The 18,464-nt window shown below is 36.7% G+C and overlaps 1 protein-coding gene across 3 annotated transcripts in view; it reads right to left on the bottom strand.

The window, feature by feature from the left end:
• COG6 (component of oligomeric golgi complex 6) overlaps nucleotides 1-18,464 on the bottom strand; it is an 80,061-nt gene that overhangs the window by 44,521 nt on the left and 17,076 nt on the right. For all 3 annotated transcript variants that reach the window (XM_019447682.2, XM_019447684.2, XM_019447685.2), the window contains exons 5-12: nucleotides 17,468-17,579; nucleotides 15,699-15,781; nucleotides 15,259-15,329; nucleotides 13,779-13,872; nucleotides 10,038-10,166; nucleotides 9,868-9,959; nucleotides 8,291-8,355; nucleotides 5,472-5,563 (exon numbers count right to left, since the gene is read on the bottom strand). In XM_019447682.2, coding sequence (XP_019303227.2) covers nucleotides 5,472-5,563; nucleotides 8,291-8,355; nucleotides 9,868-9,959; nucleotides 10,038-10,166; nucleotides 13,779-13,872; nucleotides 15,259-15,329; nucleotides 15,699-15,781; nucleotides 17,468-17,579 — 738 coding nt within the window. The remainder of the gene's footprint in view (nucleotides 1-5,471; nucleotides 5,564-8,290; nucleotides 8,356-9,867; nucleotides 9,960-10,037; nucleotides 10,167-13,778; nucleotides 13,873-15,258; nucleotides 15,330-15,698; nucleotides 15,782-17,467; nucleotides 17,580-18,464) is intronic.

Below are 18,464 nucleotides of genomic sequence, written 5' to 3' on the forward strand. Positions count from 1 at the left end.
ATCAGTTAAGTGTCTGACTTCGGCTTGGGTCATGATCTTGTGGTTCGTGAGTTGGAGCCCCGCATCGGGCTGTGGTGCTGACAATGCAGAGCCTGCTTTGGATCTTCTGTCCTTCTCTCTTTCTGCCCCTCCCCCACTTGTTCTCTCTCTCTCTCTCTCTCTCTCTCTCGCCCCCAAAAATAAGTAAACATTAAAAAAAGGTACGTAAAACAAAACAAAAAACTCTGACATCATATATAAATTATAAAGTTTCTCAATTTTTATATGACTGCCTAAGTAGCAGCAAATTTAGACTGAATGTGAAAAATCTTGTAATATTTTAAAATATCTAATTATTAGCACACTCTATACTCCTCAATTTGCTATTACAAGGATATTTCTTAGGCCAATCTAAGGAATTTTCTCATTTTTGCTAGAATGTAAAACAAGCCTGTATATAAAACAATTCCCAATTTTATTCTAATTCATGTACTGAAAGTCATTTAAAAATTTGATATTAGGAGAAAAGGTTTTTGTTGATGTGAAAATATACCATAATCCAGTAGGAAATCCTAATTTCTAATGGCACAATACCATCTTACTATACCTAAAAGAAATTTAGATTGCTGAAAATAAATATAATGGCATTACTAAATACCATTAGATAGTAAACAAACAAACAAAAAAAGCCAATTTACAGAAAACTGATATATTACACATGACATGTTATAAAAGCAAATACTAATGCCATTTACTTCAATACATTCTGAAACTAAAACAAATTGGAATGAATTCTTATATAGTTAATGCAGGCAAACCAAATTAACAAACATATATATAAAGTAAACAGCAAAATAAAAGCAAATTCCTAAACAGGTAGCCATAATACCTATATTTACAAAAAAGAAAGTATTTCAATTAAAAATAGTATAAGCTAAACACCAAAATAAACTGAAAGAAATTCCCACACATGCCTATACATACAATAAAAATAAGTATGCTTCTGAATAGTAAAATATACCAAGCAACAGGGGAAAAAACTGAATGGATACAAACAGAAACTGATATTTAAAAATTTCTTTAATGTTTATTTATTTATTTTGAGAGAGAGGGAGAGAGAATCCCAAGCAGGCTCTGTGCTGTCAGCAGAGAGCCTGATGCGGAACTTGAACTCATGAACCATGAGATCAATTATGACCTGAGCTGAAATCAAGAGTTGGACACTTAACTGACTGAGCCACCCAGGCGCCCAGAAACTGACATTTTAATGAAAACTTTGGAGAGATAACAACATACGTTTACATTCATTAAAAAAAAAAAAATTGGAGTTATCGGCCATATTTTGCACTTACTCAGATCTAGAATTTACTAATGGTTGCAAAGTACTCAACAGGTACCAGTAACTGGGCCAAGTACTTACAGATGGTTATTGCATTTCACTCCATATTTATACCCAACATGCTTATCCTGCCATTACTTGATTTTTCAATTTTAGGTATTATTTACAAAAACCCTGCTATGGAAGATGAGAGTCAAATTCTCTTAACATAATGCTCATCCCCCACCACAATATACCCAAACTTCAGCTTTCCCAGGCTCTCTAACACAGTTATATCACAGGGTTCTGGTGAATAAACACTCAACGTTTACAATATTACAGGCATGTAAATACTATTCAGAGCTAACTGAGGCATCAGGGAATTCAACATAAGGGAATGAGCAGGCTGATGAAGAAGACAAACCCCAGTGTCACAGCCTTGCAGGAGGCCAGAAAGTAACCAGTCCAGACTGGAGGAAGAGAATGAGGGTTCCAAGAGGAATGCAGGAAGGGAAGAGGGGAGAGAAGTTGGGAAGAATTGGTAGATGTGCTTGACTACACGGTGAGAAAATGTGGAGTCCACTTAAGGGTTTGGGTCTGCAGTAAAGCACTACCAGGAATTTATCCAAAGGATACAGGACAGGGGCACATTATAGCAGCGCTTTCAACAATATGGAAAGAGCCCAATGCCCATCAACTGATGAATAGATGAAGCTGTGGTATATTTATACAATGGAATACTACTTGGCAATGAAAAAGAATGAAATCTTGCCATTTGCAACGATGTGGATGGAACTAGAGGGTATTATGCTAAGTGAAGTAAGTCCAAGAAAGACAGAAATCTTGTTTTCACTCATATGTGGAATTTAAGAAACTTAAGACCATGGAGGAAGGGAAGGAAAAAAAAAATAGTTACAGACAGAGAGGAAGACAAGCCATAGGAGACTCTTAAATACAGAGAACAAACTGAGGTTTGATGGGGGTGGAGGGGCAGGGGGGTGGGGAAAATAGGTGATGGGCATCGATGAGGGCACCTGCTGGGATAAGCACTGGGTGTTGTATGTAAGTGATGTATCACAGGAATCTACTCCCAAAGTCAAGAGCACACTGTATACACTGCATGCTAACTTGATGATAAATTATATAGTAAAAGAAAAAAAAAATTTTGGGTCTAAAACAGCGATCAGGACATAGGAAAGTAAGCAAATACAAAAACAAAGCAATTACTAAGTACAGAGAGAAAAAGGTTTACAAGTAAGGAAATGTAATCAAAGTATGCTGGATTCCCTGTTTTCATGGATTCTGCATCTTCCTTTGCCTCGTTTACTATTGCCTTTTGATGGAATCTACCCTCTGGGAGTTTGAATGTATAGGGGGCATTTTTTTTTTTTTTTTTTTTTTGAAAATTTGTACGTCTCCTATTTTTCCCCAATTTTCTTTGTGGGTTTCTTTTCTTTCTAACCTCTAAATGTGAGAGCTCCCCAGGTCTCAGTCTTAGGCCTCTTCTTCATCTGTACTTACTTGCTAAGTGATCTTACCTAGTCCTGTTGCTTCAAATACCATCTATATGCTGCAAACTACCAGAGGTATAGGTTCGGCCCTGACTTCTCTGTTGTCTGCTCATTCAACACATCCCACCACGCGTTCACAGGGATGCTGGATCCCACATGGCCAAAACTGGGCTGAACTCTTCAGCACACACCCACTCCCATAAACCTGTTCCTCTCCAGCATCCTCCCTCTCAGCAAACGACAATACCACCCATCTAACTGTTCAAACCAAAAGCCAAGAATTCGTCCCAGACTCCCCACATGTCACCCTACCTAGTCCATATATATTTCCTATTGTCTCTGGACCTCCAAGACTATCACTCTGACACATCACCATCTCTGCTCAGAACACAGACTGCTTCCTAAATACCTTGTTCCCCTCTACCCCAGTACACTACATTATCCACAGTGTCCAGAGTCACCTGATATATCATAAATCAGCTCAAGTCACTGAAACATCCCCACCCACCCCCACACACATACATCTTCTCCAATCCTCTCAGTATAAAATCAAAATCTTCACCATAGCCTACAAAGTCCTACATGATCTGGCCTTTGCTTACCTCTCTGATTTCATTCCTCCCTACTCCTTCCATTCAATCTATTCCAACCACTGGCCTTCCTTCTGGTCCTGTAAAATGCAAGCTTTTTCCAGCTTCAGGACCAGAATACCCTGTCTAGGATGCTCTTTACCAAGATCTTCACATGCCGGACTCCTTCACGCTGTGCAGGTCTGTGTTCAAATATCACCTCCACCACAAGGCCTTTAAAACAGCCCCGTGCACATACACTTGCTCATATGTGGTCACTCCCTATACTTCGTTTCCTTTCTCCTGCTTTATTTCTCCTCGTTGCCCTTAGCACTATCTAAATTATTATTTTATACTTGTTTGTCTTTCTCCCCATCAGAATGTAAGTTTAAGCGGTTTTGTTCACTGCCATATCTTTAGCATCTAGTAGACTGACGTCTGCAATCAATTTTTTAATTGACTAAATGAGGAAATATGTGAACAAGTAAAAAAAGTACATGGAAAAAAATGATCAAAAGATCCAACTGTCATCCTCAAAATCATCACTTTCAAAGATAGAAAAATTATAATTCTCAGAGTCTAATAAATATATTACCTTCAGAATCCAAATGATTTTTTCTTAGCATTCTTTGTATTAGAAACTGAGTTATCTTTATCTTCAAATGATAAATTTTGTTCAGTACCATCATGGGTATTACTACATAAATAATTTAAAAATTATTTACCACTACCTTTGCCTAATACGGCATTAGTTATGTGTTAGCTGCTTTCAGCTGCTGTTGTGTTTTCTAAGTACGTACCATTCTCTTATTTTAGGAAGCTTACAACATCACAATTGAAACTAATTTATTGCTTCTGAGTCATGGCAAATGATGGTAATAAATTTATATCTAAAATGTTAGAGGACTAACCCAAATCCTATCACTGATTAGTTATATATAGCCTGTGGCTTGTTGGTTTTGCTTAAAAATTTACCGGGGTGCCTCTGTGGCTGTCAGTTAAGCATCCGACTTTGGCTCAAGTCATGATCTTGTGGTCCGTGAGTTCGAGCCCCACATCAGGCTCTGTGCTGACAACTCAGAGCCTGGAGCCTGCTTCGGATTCTGTGACTCCCTCTCTCTGCCCCTCCCCTACTTGCGCTCTCTCTCTGTCTCTCAAAAAATGAATAAGTGTTAAAAAAAAAAAATTTTTTTAATTTACTAATAGCATGTGAATTTCATCTCTTAACTGTGAAGTTCTGGGTGGCTAGCCTCAGCTACTAGAAGGTAGGGAACGTCACCACCATAGTCTTTGGGTGCTTCCTTAACTAGAGATCCCTGCACCTCTCCTATTAGTTATAATAACCCCTGGATTTTAACAATTGGACTTCTGTTCCTGATACTAACATACTGGATGAAGAATAATTGTTAAATCATTTTTAATGGACTAATAATGGAAACTATCCAAAATATAGTGTGAAAGGTCATTGTTTTAACACAACTACATGGAACACAAGACACAGAATATGGTCTTATAGTGACATTTATAATAAAGCTCAAGTGTATACCATCACTGCAAAGTGAAGATAAATGAATCTTTTGGAGTCAAAGATCAAATTATAGAGAAAATAAGTGGTTCCTAATCAGATAAAGTAGCTTTTATTGAAAGCAGACAAAGCTATAGTTCTGTTTTATCATTAATAGAAAACTAAATGTTAAAAAAAAACTTACATTATTTATACCCAGAATAGGACACTTCACTTATTGTGCTCTATTTTGAGTGTAATGTCTAATTACTGTAGGTACCATGGATCTCTTTTACTAATGCAGAAGAACTAAAAAAATACTCACACTACAAACTTATACTGTTATATAGGCTGTGTGTGTGTGCGTGCGTAAAGTTATGTTTGGGGAAGAAAGGGAAAAGAAACGGCAGACCTTAAAATACAGCACAAACAACACATACATAATGATTCATAAGGTGTGGAGGTTCTGCTGGTTTATATTTAGTCAAACAAATGGTGAAAGCAAACAAAACCAAAACCTTATACTGTGTTTCTACCTGAAATAACGTATCACAGAGGGTCTAACAAGCACGTTTAACCATTCCACTTACCTGATTGTATGATGGTAAAATTTGAGGAGGTTAGAAATTTTATATAACAAAACTGCCCCAGGTTCAGCAACTATTACTTGTTCAATTCGAACCTGTGAAAACGTGAAAAAAAATTAAATATTTCTTAAAGGCATAATTTTCATTCTACAATCACATGTGGTCTAAACAGCATTTTAAAAAGACAAAATTTAATTCTGTAGAAATCACAAAATTCCTTCTAAGTAATCTCTGAATATTAAATTATAAGGGATAGTAGAATAACAGAAATATTTTAACACAGATATACTCTACCAAAAAAAAAAAAAAAAAAAAAAAAAATCCTTTACCTACAGAATTTGGCTTGAAGACAGTCGCTACCAAAAATAACCAATACATGAGGAGGTCATTGTGAGGTTCTTTACCAGTATATAATGGAATTTAGTTCAGCACTATTTGCAAATCAGCTGTTACCTCCCTAAGAGCAGATTATCAGTGCAAATACTGCTCTATCATCAACTATTCAGAAAAAAAAAAATTAAAGAATTCTTATCTTCAAACTGTTATGCCGAATTTCCTTTTTTAAATTAGCACCAACATATATGTCTAATTACGACTACCAGGGCAATATCAGATCTAGTTCAAAGTTAACTCGATCTCTCTTAAGGTTAACTACTAGGAATCTTTAATTAAATTCCATCCCTTACTTTATATTCCCTAATTAATGAATGCAAGCTAAATTACACCGGTATGTACTTCCTTACATATTGTATCTGTTCTTAAGCCACTGCTTACATTGTGTCTTCCTGTTTCCTAACTAGATTCTAAACACAGACCTTGTATTTGTTTTCTGCTGCTTTTACATCTCCACAGCATCTGGGAGAACAGCACATACACAACAGATGCTTAATACATGCTTTTGAAAACTGAAGTTTCTCTGTACTTAGATTTTGGAATATGTCATAATGCCAACATATGTGATTTGCTAAAATAGATTTATAAATGTATGTATGTGAGCATACAAATACCTCTCAGATTACAGAAATTAAATGACCTTTACATTAATATGTTTATGAAATTTATACATCTTTTGGCATTAGACATTAGTAGATGAACTAACTAACACAATATTATAAATTGTGAACAGCATGTGAATTTAAAAACCACGATTTACACATTACAATTTCTTTCTAGGTCCAAGGCCTGCCTCAATAGTGATTTAAATGATATATCAATAAGTGATATTTTCTGAATGTTAATGTAATTATCAGGACAAAATATAATAGATGCTAATTGTAGATAGACAGCTCTTCTCTAGTAGATTTGTAACAGCATCTTAGCTATCTGGCAAAGTCTCTCCAAAAATGTTCAGGCATCAAAAAAATACTCTTTACGACAACTCTGTCAAGCAAGTGAGAAAGGAGGAAGAGGGAGGGGAAAAAGGGAAGGAAAAGAGGGAAGACACAGAGGAAGGAAGAGGAAACAAACCCAGTTCCGCCTCTTTTCACACACACACAAAGGTTCTGCAGGAAAGCAGCATCCTTTCAGCTACGATGAAAAGAACAGAGAAAGGCTGAAAAATCAGGGGATTTATGTCCAATACACGAAGGTTGTTTGCCACACTGTTTTCTGAGGGTGACATAAGAGGACCACCATTTTCAGCAAAGGCCAACAGTCCCAGGAAAAACAACAGGCGATGAGAGAAAAACACAAATGTATAAAGGCTGAAAGAGACTACGGAGGTGGTGGCAGCAGGAACCAACTAGAAAGTAGAAGGCGCTGGAGAAAAACAAGCATTATTAGCAAAGCTTAACAGCAGTGACGGGAAGAATGGCTCAGACATAACATGCTTCCAACTGTCCCTGGCACATAATAAACACTCAAGAAACTGTAACTGTATCGGAAGTGGCAGAGATGATAAAGGCAGAAATTAAAAGTAGCCAAAGGGGCCACAGGCGGTTGGACAACAATCTTGGGAGGAGATAAAAGACCCAATGGCGGCTCTCCATTCCAGTGCCAAAGAGAGAGCTGGAGCAAACAAGAGTCAGAAAGCAAGAGAAAGATGGAGAGAATCTGTGTTTATGGGGAGGGGACAAAAGGAGGAGGCAGGACTGACAGGGATAATAACAAACCTTTGTCTTAACATCGTAGATGGCTGCTTAGAGTAGACGTTTGTTCCCCAGTACACATCAGCAATCTGAGGGCACTATTTCTGTACCATGCAATACAGCATTCAGCTCTATTTTCCATGCCATTTATCTTTGTATATAAACTTATTTTCATAGAACCCACCAGAATGTATGAAGGTCTGAGCATATCGTAAGTTTTTATTAAGAAAGGTAAAATTCAAATGTTAGCTAGTAATCGCTTTGCAACCCAGAACAGTCATATAAAAAGAAGCATCATCTTACTACCCATAGACTTGGAAAACAAAGACTCAATCCATTAATTCTTTTTTTTTTTTTTTAATTTTTGTTTATTTTTGAGAGAGACAGAGACAGAGCACAAGCAGGGGAAGTGCGGAGAGAGGCGGAGACACAGAATCCGAAGCAGGCTCCAGGCTCTGAGCTGTCAGCACAGAACCCGACATGGGGCTTGAACCTGTGAACCATGAGATCATGACCGTGATCACGATCAAGCTGAAGTTGGACGCTTAACCGACTGAGCCACCCAGGTGCCTTGATAATGATTATTTTTAAATGTATTTTACAATCCTACACTAATGTGTTAATTTGAGAAAATTATAGCTTGATTTCCAGCTGTGAAGTTTTTTTTAAACTCATAGGAATAAGGCAATAATTTATCCAGATACCATATAACATATATAAAAGCAAAATATTTACCTTCAGAGGCCTGCACACACCCTCAGTAATATGCCCAACAACTTCCTGAATATTTTCTTCAACACCTACAATTAATTATAGCATTACTAAAATGTTTTTTCCATATTACGCATAAGTTCAAAACACGAACAATAATGTATATGATTAATGACACTAATAACAAACATTTAAAGTAACATAACAATATTTTATTAAGTTGAATGTCTTTTAGGACATTATTAATTATGTTAATATTTGGGTCTAGAACCTGGTTAATTTATTTCACTGCTGATTAATAAAATGAGCAACTTCTTTGTGAAAAAGAGTAAATGTATGAGTCACAGGAAAAAAATGACTGGGAAACATATTAATTGAAGGAAGTGATATGAAGATGTATTAGTGTCTGCTCTACAAACACCTTATTCTGGGCAGGGGTGCTGAGCACAGAAGCTGAGAGGTAAAAATGCAAAGCACACCTTGTAACCTAAGGGAAAAACTGACATTTACTAAATAGTGACTATTTGCAAGCTCCTGGGTACTTGACATTCACTGCTTGTGACTGACTTTTTTTTTCAGATGGAGAAACTGAGGCTTAGAAGAATTAAGTCATTCTCAAAGAATAACCTGTTTCATCCAACTCCGATCTATTTTCTTCCAACCTCTTCACACTGCCTCTCAGATACACTTTACCAAAACATCTTTTAAGAAATACATTATTTTAAACTAGGTAATTAGGATAACAGAAACCCACTTTAAAAAGTGCAGACTTTGTGCCAATCCAGCATACCCACTGAGTCTAATTTTAATTTCAAAGAGCGAGAAAAACAAGAGGGTAAGTACCCTCTCCAATTTGCACACTAGCCTCTCCTGCAGATCAGGATCTGAGCCAGAGCGGCGCGGGCTGACCAGTGCGACAAAGTCACAATATTCCTCCTCACTTCTTATCAAAAACAGAGTACCTGAATTTTCCATTTATCCCTCAAACTCTAACAACAGGCATCTTAAGGTAATCGCCATTAAGAAGACGTGAAATCCTGTAACAACCACACATCAGCAGTTTCTTCCTTGAAATCAAGACCAAAATTTTAAGTACATAAAGTACTACATGGGTAATTATTCAAAAAACTACAACAGTCACATGAGAATGAATAAAGGGGCTGGCTGGTAGAAAGAAATGAGAGACTTAGTGGCTTAACGACCTTAAACCAGACACTTGGTCACACATATAAAAGGAGGATATACCACCTCCCACTTTCTCTCACTTCCTCTCACCTCTCACTTTAAAGTGTGGTGTGGACATCTGAGACCATGTGTGCTACACGCACCAGAAGGGTCTTAAAAGTCAGGCAGAGGAGTCTAGGCCTGATAGGGAAGGTCACAGGGACCGGAGCACAAGTGTGCACAGCTGTGTGACAGGAAGGTGATGGAGGACAGAAGTCTATTAGCAGGAGAGGGGAGAAACCAGAGGAAAACTAATCAGGGCGCTTACTGTGCCACTGAGGGGTGAACAGCTTATCTCCGTGAAGATGACAGATTTCGAGAAGTCTTGTGTTATTGTCTCTATTTAGATGTCAGCAATTAACAACTGGAGGACCCACCTTGTAGAGTTACATGCTTTAAGAGAGCTTCAAGGTGTTCTTTTTCAGAAGCGGTCGCCTGATGGAGCCAAGCCAACATATCTCCCACGTATCTAATGCCGAAACTGAATGTTAGTAAAGATTTCCTTCAGAAAAACCTCAAAAATCCCAACACTGTCTGATTACGATACCTCAAGGGGTCATGGGAGTGCATTTCAATGGGTCTTGGCGTGCCTCCCGGGCCCCCTCTCGTAAGAGCATCAATAAATCCACGAACAACGGTACTTCTTCTGGCTGTTCCAAATTCATCCAAGGTATACCTGGGAGAAACAAGTTATTGGAGAACCAGATGTGTTTCTTTCTGATGGTTACATCGAACTATCCATGCGGTTTCTGAGATAAGCAACTTGTCTCAGCTTCTTTACACAACGTTCTCAAGCAATAAATACTGTTGTGCACAATTACCTTGCGATCACTTTCTATTTTTTTTAAAACAAATTAGAATCAAAATGCTTTGATTTTTCTCCCCTCATGCTCTTAGATTATAAATATGTTTAGTGTAAAGAATGCATTCCTTTAAATGATCATGAATTCTATGAAATGACTTCTGATTAAATGACTACTTACAGCACAAAATTCACAAACTTTTAACTTCTCAAATACGTAAAACTAATCCTCATCCTCAGGACCCAATCTGTCCCAATAAACAGAAGCAATGTAACTTCTGTTTCTAGGGCTATTCACTCTGACCACAAGTTATATTAGAAACCAGTGAATTCACTGGCAATTTAAATAGGGGTGAGGGGACTTATCAAGCCTGACAAACACTAGACTCTGATCCGTATAAATTATATGAAATATACATACACATTAATATTAATGTTAATCTCCCTTTAATAACAGACATAACTTGAAGCAAAACCAGCATGAGTTACAATGAACCTTCAATGACATCTATACATGTGAAACACCTTTTCCCCGAGAGAGAGGAACATTTCTTTGACTTAAAAGAGATTATTTCCCAACAAAGGTCAAAAATTCAAAATGGAAAAAAAAAGTATTCAAAATGTAACTTTATAAGGTGAATGTTAGAATTATTTAAATATCCTAAAATGCCTCTGGTTAAAATTAAAAGTTAAAATCCCCATTTTTTTAGCTAGGGCTATAGCAAAAAAAAGAAAAATTCCGGTCAAAAAGTAAATTAAAAGATGAAAGATCTGGGTCCAAAACAAATTTAAAGAATAGTGTAAAAGCCTCTAATAAATGGAGAAAATACATAAAGAATGATTAAAAGTCAGCAAATTACTACATTCCTTAACACCTTATATTCTGAAGGTTTACCAAAGGAAGGAAGACATCAATTTATTCATTTCTACTTATAGTAAATTTCTTTATGAAAAAATGGCTATACTTGATTTATTAAAAGCTAATAATGCATTAGCATTCCAGTTACAAGCTACCTAATAAAAGCTGGGTATGGCAACGCTTCCCAAGGGCTTCAATAATTACCATTTTTCTGGCACATGATACCTACACATTTGAGACACGCTCAAGACACCAAAGCTTTTACTCATTACTTAAATAAAGTGCATACGCAGTGCCATCTGGTGGTTAACATGAGACATTGTTAATTTTTTCCTAAATTTAAAGAAACCACCACTTTGAAAATAAATGATAACTTAATGAAAGGCCAACTTTCTCTTTTAGCATTCATCTTACGGGAATCAACTGGTCTTTAAAACTTCCTTCTTCCTAAGTTAACTTCCAAATGCCTCTTACCATGTTCCAAACTGCACTATTGCCCCCCCCATTCCCTGGCTTGTGCCTCTTCAAGATAAATTGTGTCTATTATAGTTCTGTTCTTTGCCTTTCAAGATTTTTCCTGGCTGGAACAATGGATTCTAAATATACCCTTCTGTATTTGACAGCTTTCCAGTTTATCTCCTTTCAAAATAAAAATAATAGCTAAAATTCTGTGACGAGCAAAGCATTATTCTAAGCACCTTATGTGAACAATCTAACTTAAATCTTCACAAAAACCCTGTAAGATAGGCACTATTTTTATCTTTATTTAAGGAAATTGAGGTTTATAAAGGTACAGGGGCTTGTCAAAAAATCTAACTCGGAGCTCGCCTTCTAAACTATTATACAATACTGCTTGTTTCCAAGTGTTTATCAAGAATCAAAATTTAGGGACGCCTTGGTGGCTCAGTCGGTTCAATGTCCGACTCTTGATTTCAGCTCAGGTCGTGACCTCATGGTTGGAAGATCAAGCCCCACATCAGGCTCCACACTGTCAGCATGGAGCCTGCTTAGGATTCTCTCTCCCTCTTTCTCTGCCCCTTCCCTACTCGCTCTCTCTTTCTCTCTCAAAATAAAAATAAATATTGAAACAAATAAAAGAATCAAAACTTACTAAATATATATTTACGTGATAGAAGTCGGCTGACCAAAACACACAAAGGAATTTTTTTAAACAGAGATTAACCTTGTGAACAAATATGAATCTGTGGACAATGTAACATTTTATTAAAATCAAATACCAAATATTTTCGGTACTAAGAGACTCTCCTAATCAAACACCAATATCGTAAAGTGCCAAGGCTGGGAAAGAAATTTCAAGGTACATCTATAACCTGCTAAGCTGATGATCAGTAGTGAACATTAATTAATCATATGTCCATGTACAACATTCAGGGCTATGACAGTACAGCTCTTGCTACCAACCCAGCAACCAGTGCAAGATTTTGCAATCAATTTCCCAAAAATCCATGTTCTTTCTCAATCTACATCTTCGCATCTGCTGTTCCCTCAACCTAGGATGTTTTCAATTCCCTCTTCTTCCTGGAAAATGCCTATTTAACCTTCAGAACTCACTTTAAACCTATTTCCCAGAAGAAACTTTCCCTAACGTTCATCCCTTTCCCCTACCACAGAACACGGACACACGAACTCTAAAGTAGCAATTAATCTAGTCATTAAAATGGTGTGTTTATATCTGGTCCCATAAAATAAAGCAATTTGAGGGTAGAGGTTTATTGATGCTGTGTCTCTAGTACTTAGAACTGCGCTTAACATATAGTAAGTACTCAGTAAGTAGTACTGGAATGTTATTATTTCATGCAGCTGTCCCAGCACTTGTGTTCTGGAAACTTATTATAGGCTAAGCAACGTTCCAATCAGAAAGCACAGTAATGGGGAAATCCTCTAAAACTATTAAAAGCCTCTGAAAGGCATGACTCAGAGCAAGACTGAATGCCTCTGTACACGTTCCCTGGTTTTGTTTCCTGCATAACTCCCCACTTGGTGTCCCTATTTTCATATTATTGCAGAAATTAAAAATTAAAAAAACATTTACTTCTGTTTTATATGAAAGATAAAAGAGTAAAATTAAAATACAGAGTAATAAAAAATATGTCAATAATTAATAATGCCTAGGGTTCTTACCCAAAGCATCATCATAGATCTCTTAGCTGGCATAACTTACAGAATGAAAGACGTGAACTCTTTCTTTTCTTGAACCCTATTAATGGAATCTTGATTTTAAATGTTCTTTTTTCATTTGGGGGAAGTTATATTTCTGACCTCCTTCTCTCCAGGGCCAGGTTGACAGAGGAGTTTTAGCTTCATACAATTCTAAGGTAGTCAGTGAGATGACAGGATGGGGAAAGCCCTTACCTCTACATACATAAGGGGCAGTCTAGACGTAGGGACACCTTGCTTTTCCCCTCCAAACTGCATTCTATAATACACAATACACAAATGAGCTGATGCCCCAACAACACACATATCAGGTAAAAGCATCACTTTGAATAAATTATTTAATTACCGAAACTGAACTATCGTATATCAATTTGATAACACTGAAAGCTAGCATAAATCGTCCAAGAAAAAGTGGATTTATTTTTTTTAATTAGGAAAAAGTCACCCACTTATATAAGACAGGTCTATCCTGCAGGGCTTCCATTGCCTGAGTTAATACTGGAGATATGTCACATGATTCCTGCGTCAGTGTTCTGCATTCACCTGGAAAAGAGTTACCGTGTAATTACAGCACCTGTTAAATTAAAATTTGGTCTTTATTATATCCATTGTGTACCCACAGTCTAAATTCTGTAGCAGATATTACATTAAAAAAATGCTTGGAAAAACTTAGAGAATATGCCAATCAAAAACTATTTTATGATGGGACACTAGAGCAGCTCAGTGGTTACACATCCAACTCTTCGTTTCAGCTCAGGTCATGATCTCATGGTTCGTGAGATCGAGTCCTGCGTCTGGCTCTGCTCTGACAGAGTGGAGCCTGCTTAGGATTCTCTTTTTCCTTCTCCCTCTCTCTGCTCCTCCCTCACTCGCTTACGCTCTCTTTTTCTCTCTCAAAATAAATAAACTCTAGAAAAGTAAGTAAATAGGGGCACCTGGGTGGCTCAGTCGGTTAAGCGTCCAACTTCCACTCAGGTCATGATCCTGCGGTTCGTGAGTTCTAGCCCTGCATGGGGCTCTGTGCTGACAGCTCAGAGCCTGGAGCCTGCTTCGGATTGTGTCACTCTCTCTCTCTGCCCCGCCCCCACTCACATCTGTCTTCCTCTCTCTCAAAAATAAACATTAAAAACATAATAATAAATAAATAAACAAAAAATACAGACAGAGGAAGAGGCCACAAACCAAAGACTGTAGGCAGCCTCTAGAACTGGGAAAAGGCCTCAGTCACAGCCAGCAAGGAAACATACCTCAGTTGGTCCTACAGACTCAAGTTACTAAATTATGCCCACAAACTGAATAAGCACAGACACTGAACCTTCCCAGAGCCCCAGAAATGACTGCAGCTGTGCTAAGCACTTTTAGTGTGGTGAGAAACATGTCTGATTTCTGACCTGCAGAACTATAGGGTAATGATTTGTGTTGTTTTAAGCCATTAAGTTTGTGATGATTTGTTATAGCAACAATAGAATAGCAACTCACCACGTATAAAACAATTACTTAATGACTTTAGAAGTGATGACCTTTTTTTTTTATTACCATCCTTAATCATACATAGAGCTTGAATGATGGCAAATACTCATGATACAAACACAAACACAATATGTTCAAAAGTAAAACTCATTTTTCTTTCTCTTTTTTTTAAGTTTCTTTATTTTTGAAAGAGACAGACAGAGAGAAAGAAAGAGAATCCTAAGCAGGCTTTGAGTGCAGCGTGATATGAAGCTCAAACTCTGAACTGTGAGATCATGACCTGAGCTGAAATCAAGAGTCAGACACTTAACCACTGAGCCACACAGGCACCCCCACGTTTTTCTTTTTAAAAATACTTTCTGATTACTAAGACCCAAATATGATCTCAAAGGTCAGATGAAATAACTAAATTGAAAACTAATATTTATAAATCTAGACCACATGAAAGAAATCACTTACTTTGAGCCCATCGATAAAGTCTTTCATAAGCTGTTTCTTGAAGCAAGGCCATCTGTTCCATAATTTCTAAACTAAGAAAATTAAAGATTTATTTTAATTTAAAGTTTTAAACAATAGTTACATCTAAAAACTTAATTATTTTGCTTAATTACAGCACATTTTGGTTAAAGCATAGAACTTTTTATCATTTTATGGAAGGATTTTTTGATAACTTTTTTATAATTAAATAAATGTTGTCAAATTTTAATAGCATCACTTAGGTATCCAAGTACTGTTTTATTCTAAATATATCAGGGTATAACTCCCTCCTTATCCAAAGATACATAGAAATTAAATTCCTATTTCATAATATGTCATATAATTTCAGAAAGAACCTAGAATGTCTTTAAAATTTGCAAATGTAAGAGGAAATGCAATTATGAAGTGAAAAGTTAACTCACCCTGCTGTTTGTTGGTTTGTACGTAAGAGAACTTTAACATCATTATGAATCTGTTTTACTCTTCCCAGTGCCTTGAAAAAATCCTTTAAAATTAAAAACGCAACTTTAAAATGTCCAGGTTTTCTGGTGAAATTACATTACTCTAAATTGAAATGTCACTACAAGGGAAAAACAAATTCTTTCACTTACTCTAATGAAGTGCTCCTATACTGACCACAATTTTCTCTAAATTTTTATCGGAAGTGCAACAGATACTTACATTTAAAACATATGTTAATTCAACGTCGACTACGTGCCAAATAGTATGTTAGTTGCCAGGAACACAAAATTTATAAAGACAACAACTGCTGTCCCTCAAGAAATGCATAGTCTAGTAATAGAGAAGGCACCCCTGAAGATTACTACATAAAGGAAAACATGCTACATATGACATACCTTATGACTTAATAAGTAAGCATAGCTTTGTTATCACTGAAGATGATGTTTTACATTAGCTTTTATATACCTGTTCTTGCCCCCTAATCCAAGAGCAGAATGTAAAGCTGGATACGTAAAAGCTGCTCATAGATAATAGAGGAGCTGACTGATGCTGAACTCCAAGATTTTTTTGCCTTTTAGAAAGAGGCACTGAAGCCTTCGTTTCCATACAGTCATGGTGTTCCAATCATGAAAATAATGAATGAGTTATTTTTCTTTGATGAATGAAATTAAAAAAAAAAATCTCCTCCAATACTGTTGACAATTTCTGCTAAGTGGAGAAAAGGTAAGATGCCAAATATTTCATATGTGCAAAGTTCCACCATCTACAAGGGCAATAAACACCAATAAGGAAAGTACAAACGCATTCTCGACCTACTTAACTCCTTACTCCTAGATGACTGGGTCCGCTCTAGCCTGGCAGTAAGAAGCGGTGACATCTCTGGAGAGCAGCCCAGTACGTCGCACCCACCCTTTGAGAACTCTTCCTGCCCTTAGACCCTAGAGGGATGACAAGTGTCTTAGGTGTACAGCTCCTCCCAGTTAGGAAACTGAAAGATTCCTTTCTGGAGACAGTGAATGTCTTCAGGAAAAAACAAAGAAACAAAAGTCTACCCAGTTAATTAGCACTTTGAGAGGTTTTAGAGTTGTGTGTCAGTTTGGAAAGAAGGGCGTCGATTCAGAAGCTAATTTGGTGAAAAGATAAGGAATTGCAAATTCCAGGAAAGACAAAAAGTTATAAAGGAAGAAACGTGTAATCACTTTAATGCTACTGTAATGAAAAGAGAAAATGTCATAAAACTGTACTGTGAGGTAGGAAGGAAAGAGAACATGTATGTGTGCAGGAGAAGGCAGGGTTAAGAGGCTAAAATCTCATATTTCATGACTGGAAACCAACAGAAAATAGGAAACATAGATAACCAAACCTTTTTTTTTTTTAAATCTACGGATCCAGGATACAGAATTTAGAAAAGAAGCAATTAATAAGGTTGAAAATGGTTGACAATGGACAATGGTTGACAGGAAGGAGTGGAAAAGGTGATGAAGATTTTTTTAAAAAATTGACACTCTTCGATTTCTCAAATAAAAAATTATACATATTGCTTTGAAAAAAATACACAAACAAAAAAAAAACCAAATTAAGGTAATTTAAAATATGTATCTTAGTTTCTAAACTTAAAAAAATATTCTAAATAAAACTTTTGTGATGGGAAAATAAAGCCTTAAAACGAGTGACTTATCTATAAATCATTATCTGCTATGCTTTAAATGATTATAAGAGAGCAACATACCTCGGTTATAGGTCCTTCTCTGGTACCTCGGAGGAGACCCATCTCATCAGAAGTCAGCTGGAACTTGGATAAGAAGGCATCTGCGACTTGTGCTCTTATTTCTAGTCTTTGACTATAATAATAATAAAAAACAACCAAGCAATAAAAAAAAAAAATCAAGCATGCTATGAATTTGCGTAGCTTTAAAACAAGCTACATCTCTGACATAATAACTTCTTAAAACCCATGTGAAAGAGTCTCAGTATGTTTGAAAGCCTCATTTCTGCCTCAAACATCAGATGCTCGTCCAGCAGGTAGGTGACAAAATTACCTGATATTGTTTTACCTCAGATACCTACACACAGTAAAACGAGTTAACCATCATGCAAAAGAAGAAATAGGTTTACAAATGGTCCCTGCGTAACAAATTCTCAGCCACTTACATGTACTTGAATTGTTCATCTGGTAGTAACAACGTTGTCTTACAGGAGAGAAATAAGCCCGTTTTCAACTAATTTCTTTTCAATCACTAAAAAATCCTAAGCCTCTGAAGTTTTCACATGAAGTGCACAGTGACCAAAAGTCAGGTTTTTTATTTTTTAACTTTCGATTAGAAACAGAGAACTCATTTACCAATTCCTCATAAATCCATAGAGCACTCCACTTGTGCCTTCACACTTTTTCTGCACACTATGGTAATACAAGAGTCTTCAGTTACATTATGTGAATGCAACCTATGTAGACCAGGTTGACAATTAAGGAAAGGCACACTCTTATTCGGAATGTGACCTGAAGGCCCGGGCCGCATCCCCGTCTAAAGGCTAAGTCCTGAGCAGAAATTCACCATTCCTGGCTTTTCCATCTTAGATTTAAAGATATACACATAAAATTGGGTTTCACCAGCAGTATTCACAAGGCAGCAATATTCCACAACTTCATAATACTCAAATGAGAGTGGACAAAATAAACATCAACATTCTATGTGCAGACAGTACAATGCATCTGCCATATTTGTTTT

This window comes from Panthera pardus, unplaced genomic scaffold (genome assembly GCF_024362965.1).
Source record: "Panthera pardus isolate Hobbes unplaced genomic scaffold, ASM2436296v1 HiC_scaffold_1, whole genome shotgun sequence".
Lineage (NCBI taxonomy): Eukaryota > Metazoa > Chordata > Mammalia > Carnivora > Felidae > Panthera > Panthera pardus.